Raw genomic sequence first — 5,000 nt, 5'->3', positions numbered from 1 at the left:
GACTAGACACCGTCCCTTGATTTCTATTTTCTATATAGCCCTATGCTCTGGTAGTGTACTAAGTAGTGCACTATATAGGGAATAGGGTGCCATAGGGCTCTAGTCTAAAGTAGTGCACTATATAGGGAATAGGGGGCCATAGGGCTCTGGTCTAAAGTAGTGCACTATATAGGGAATAGGGTTCCATAGGGCTCTGGTCTAAAGTACTGCACTATATAGGGAATAGGGTGCCAAAGGGCTCTGGTCTAAAGTAGTGTACTATATAGGGAATAGGGTGCCATAGGGCTCTGGTCTAAAGTAGTGCACTATATAGGGAATAGGGTGCCATAGGGCTCTGGTCTAAAGTAGTGCACTATATAGGGAATAGGGTTCCATAGGGCTCTGGTCTAAAGTACTGCACTATATAGGGAATAGGGTGCCAAAGGGCTCTGGTCTAAAGTAGTGCACTATATAGGGAATAGGGTGCCATAGGGCTCTGGTCTAAAGTAGTGCACTATATAGGGAATAGGGTGCCATAGGGCTCTGGTCTAAAGTAGTGCACTATATAGGGAATAGGGTACCATAGGGCTCTGGACTAAAGTAGTGCACTATATAGGGAATAGGGTGCCATAGGGCTCTGGTCTAAAGTAGTGTACTATATAGGGAATAGGGTGCCATAGGGCTCTGGTCTAAAGTAGTGCACTATATAGGGAATAGGGTACCATAGGGCTCTGGTCTAAAGTAGTGCACTATATATGGAATAGGGTGCCATAGGGCTCTGGTCTAAAGTAGTGCACTATAAAGGGAATAGGGTGCCATAGGGCTCTGGTCTAAAGTAGTGCACTATATAGGGAATAGGGTACCATAGGGCTCTGGTCTAAAGTAGTGCACTATATAGGGAATAGGGTGCCATAGGGTTCTGGTCTAAAGTAGTGCACTATAAAGGGAATAGGGTGCCATAGGGCTCTGGTCTAAAGTAGTGCACTATATAGGGAATATGGTGGCATTTGGGACATAGAGGGACTGCTCTAGTATTCATCACAGGGATAGAGGAGAGGCGCTGTCCATAAAAACATCCATCCATCTTTCCCATTGGACAGCTCCTTGCTGTTCTAGTTGACAAATGGGAATTTAATTTGTGCAGTCGGTCGTTTATCTTGTCCTCCCTCTCATGGTGCTGTAGAGTGATGTAATTATCCTTCTGTCCTCATCTCTCTCTTCTCTTCCTCCTCTCATCTCTCATCTCTCTTCTCATCCTCCTCTCATCTCTCATCTCTCTCTTCTCATCTCTCCTCTCATCTCTCTCTTCTCTTCATCCTCTCATCTCTCTTCTCATCTTCCTCTCATCTCTCATCTCTCTCTTCTCATCCTCCTCTCATCTCTCTCTTCTCATCTCTCGCTTCTCATCCTCCTCTCATGTCTCTCGTCTCATCCTTGTCTCATCTCTCATCTCTCTCTTCTCGTCCTCCTCTCATGTCTCTCTTCTCATCCTCATCTCTCATCTCTCTCTTCCTGTCCTACTCTCATCTCTCTCTTTTCGTCCTACTCTCATCTCTCTCTTCTCGTCCTCCTCTCATGTCTCTCTTCTCATCCTCATCTCTCATCTCTCTCTTCCTGTCCTACTCTCATGTCTCTCTTTTCGTCCTACTCTCATCTCTCCCTTCTCTTCCTCCTCTCATCTATCATCTCTCTTCTCATCCTCCTCTCATCTCTCATCTCTCTCTTCTCGTCCTACTCTCATCTCTCTCTTCTCGTCCTACTCTCATCCCTCTCTTCTCATCCTCCTTTCATCTCTCATCTCTCTCTTCTCGTCCTCCTCTCATCTCTCATCTCTCTCTTCTCGTCCTCCTCTCATCTCTCATCTCTCTCTTCTCGTCCTCCTCTCATCTCTCATCTCTCTCTTCTCTTCCTCCTCTCATCTCTTTCTTCTCTTCCTCGTCTCATCTCTTATTTCTCTTCTCATCCTCCTCTCCTCTCTCTCTTCTCGTCCTCCTCTCTCTCTCTTCTCATTCTCCTTTCATCTCTTCTCGTACTCCTCTTATCTCTCTCTTCTCATCCTCCTCTCATCTCTCTCTTCTCATCCTACTCTCATCTCTTTCTCCTCGTCCTCCTCTCATCTCTCATCTCTCTCTTCTCGTCCTCCTCTCATCTCTCATCTCTCTCTTCTCGTACTCCTCTCATCTCTCATCTCTCTCTTCTCGTGCTCCTCTCAGCTCTCATCTCTCTCTTCTCTTCCTCCTCTCATCTCTTTCTTCTCTTCCTCCTCTCCTCTCTTCCTCCTCGTCCTCCTCTCATCTCTCATACCCCTCTTCTCATCCTCCTCTTCTCTCCCCTCCTCTTCTCCCCCTCCCCCTCTCTCCACTTCACTCCTCCTCTTCTCTCCCCTCCCCCACTCTTCTCTCCTCTTCTCATCCTCCTCTCATCTCTCATCTCTCTCTTCTCTTCCTCCTCTCATCTATCATCTCTCTTCTCATCCTCCTCTCATCTCTCATCTCTCTCTTCTCGTCCTACTCTCATCTCTCTCTTCTCATCCTCCTCTCATCTCTCTCTTCTCATCCTCCTCTCATCTCTCTCTTCTCATCCTCCTCTCATCTCTCATCTCTCTCTTCTCATCCTCCTCTCATCTCTCTTCTCATCCTCCTCTCATCTCTCATCTCTCTCTTCTCTCCCTCCTCTCATCTTTCTTCTCGTCCTCCTCTCATCTCTCTCTTCTCATCCTCCTCTCATCTCTCATCTCTCTCTTCTCGTCCTCTGTGTTGCAGGTCAAACTGTGTGAATATCCTGGTGACCACCACCCAACTCATACCTGCCCTGGCTAAAGTCCTGCTGTACGGACTGGGGATAGTGTTTCCTATTGACAATATTTATAGTGCTACCAAAATAGGTGAATATGTTCATTATATTTTACAATTTTAAGATGTCTGCCTTTATGTCTGTTTCTATATTTGGCTGATTGTGCTGTTTTGTCTGTCTGTCCTTGTGTCTGTGTTGTTGTTTTGTCTGTCTGTCTGTCCTTGTGTCTGTGTTGTTGTTTTGTCTGTCCGTCTGTCTGTCCCAGTAGTGGGTTACCAGACTGCTCAACCTAATTTGTATGATGTGTGTAAACCTGGCGTGTGATTGGTCTAAACTAATGAAGGGACCGGATGATTGGTCCGTGCCGTTGAGGGGGACGGGAAGGGGGATGGACACTGGAGATGGTTGATGTCTCTCTCTGAAGGAAGAACTTGAATCAACCAGGATTATTTCCTGAAGCCTCAGCTCTCCCTCTCTCTCTCTCTCTCCCTCTCTGTCTCTCTCTCTCTCTCTCTCCTCTCTCTCTCTCTCTCTCTCTCTCTCTCTCTCTCTCTTGGGCCTGCATATGAAACCACTTTACCGCATGTCATTCCACACCCAACACACTCCCCCTTCCTCCCCCCTTCTCCCCCTTCCTCCTCCCCTCCCCCCTTCCTCCCCCTTTCTCCCCCGTTCTCCCCCTTCCTCCCCCTTCCTCCTCCCCTCCCCCTTCCTCCCCTTTCTCCCCCCTTTCTCCCCTCCCCCCTTCCTCCCCCCCCTTCTCCCCTTCCTCCCCTTTCTCCCCCTTCCTCCCCTTTCTCCCCCTTCATCCCCCTTTCTCCCCCTTCCTCCCCCTCCTCCCCCTCCCCCCTTCCTCCCCCCTTCCTCCCCCTCCTCCCCCTCCTCCCCCTCCCCCTTCCTCCCCCTCCCCCCTTCCTCCCCCTCCCTAATTTTCATCATAGATACACTATGATACACTACTATAATTTTGTTTCTGGTGTCCTTTGACAGCTCTTTGGTCTTGGCCATAGTGGAGTTTGGAGTGTGACTGTTTGAGGTTGTGAACAGGTGTCTTTTACACTGATAACAAGTTCAAACAGGTGCCATTAATACAGGTAACGAGTGGAGGACAGAGGAGCCTCTTAAAGAAGAAGTTACAGGTCTGTGAGAGCCAGAAATCCTGCTTGTTTGTAGGTGACCAAATACTTATTTTCCACCATAATTTGCAAATAAATTAATAAAAATCCTACAATGTGATTTTCTGGATTTTTTTTCTCATTTTGTCTGTCATAGTTGAAGTGTACCTATGATGAAAATTACAGGCCTCTCCCATCTTTTTAAGTGGGAGAACTTGCACATTGGTGGCTGACTAAATACTTTTTTGCCCCACTGTACATTTAAATGTTAGGAAATACAACGTTGCCTGGTGAGATAGTTTGGCACATTTTCTCTGCACAGTCTGAAAAGTACCAATCTCAGGCTTCATTTCTATCTTTAAACCCAACCTGTTTGTGTGGCTAACTGTCTGTATCTGTCTGCAGGGAAGGAGAGTTGTTTTGAGAGAGTCATTCAGACCAACCTGTGTCTGTCTCTCTGCCTGCCTCTCTAACCTGTCTGTCACTCTGCAGGGAAGGAGAGTTGTTTTGAGAGAGTCATTCAGACCAACCTGTATCTGTCTCTCTGCCTGCCTCTCTAACCTGTCTGTCACTCTGCAGGGAAGGAGAGTTGTTTTGAGAGAGTCATTCAGACCAACCTGTGTCTGTCTCTCTGCCCGCCTCTCTAACCTGTCTGTCACTCTGCAGGGAAGGAGAGTTGTTTTGAGAGAGTCATTCAGACCAACCTGTGTCTGTCTCTCTGCCCGCCTCTCTAACCTGTCTGTCACTCTGCAGGGAAGGAGAGTTGTTTTGAGAGAGTCATTCAGACCAACCTGTGTCTGTCTCTCTGCCCGCCTCTCTAACCTGTCTGTCTCTCTGCCCGCCTCTCTAACCTGTCTGTCTCTCTGCAGGGAAGGAGAGCTGTTTTGAGAGAGTCATTCAGAGGTTCGGTAGGAAAGTTGTGTACGTCGTCGTGGGAGACGGAGTGGAAGAGGAGCAAGGCTCAAAAAAGGTAAGAAGAATTATAGATATACAATGTCCAGAATGGATACAGTACACATCCTTATTTGGGGTCAATTCAGTTTCAATTCTGAACTTAAATTGAAATTCCAATGCGTTTGATGTCTTCGTTGTCAAAGAGTCCATGAGTGCCAT

At 47.4% G+C, this 5,000-nt stretch overlaps 1 protein-coding gene across 1 annotated transcript in view; it reads left to right on the top strand.

The window, feature by feature from the left end:
• The window catches only part of LOC116360713 (eyes absent homolog 1), a gene marked incomplete at its 3' end in the record, with an annotated part of 6,738 nt that extends 1,840 nt beyond the window's left edge, over window positions 1–4,898 (top strand). Inside the window, exons 4-5 of the mRNA XM_031815688.1 lie at window positions 2,742–2,863; window positions 4,757–4,898. Of these exons, the coding sequence (XP_031671548.1) occupies window positions 2,742–2,863; window positions 4,757–4,898 (264 nt within the window). The remainder of the gene's footprint in view (window positions 1–2,741; window positions 2,864–4,756) is intronic.
• Between the last annotated feature and the right edge of the window lie 102 nt (window positions 4,899–5,000).

This window comes from Oncorhynchus kisutch, unplaced genomic scaffold (genome assembly GCF_002021735.2).
Source record: "Oncorhynchus kisutch isolate 150728-3 unplaced genomic scaffold, Okis_V2 scaffold264, whole genome shotgun sequence".
Lineage (NCBI taxonomy): Eukaryota > Metazoa > Chordata > Actinopteri > Salmoniformes > Salmonidae > Oncorhynchus > Oncorhynchus kisutch.
Note: the sequence above shows the minus strand (reverse complement) of the source record. Positions and strands in the feature narration are given on the sequence as shown.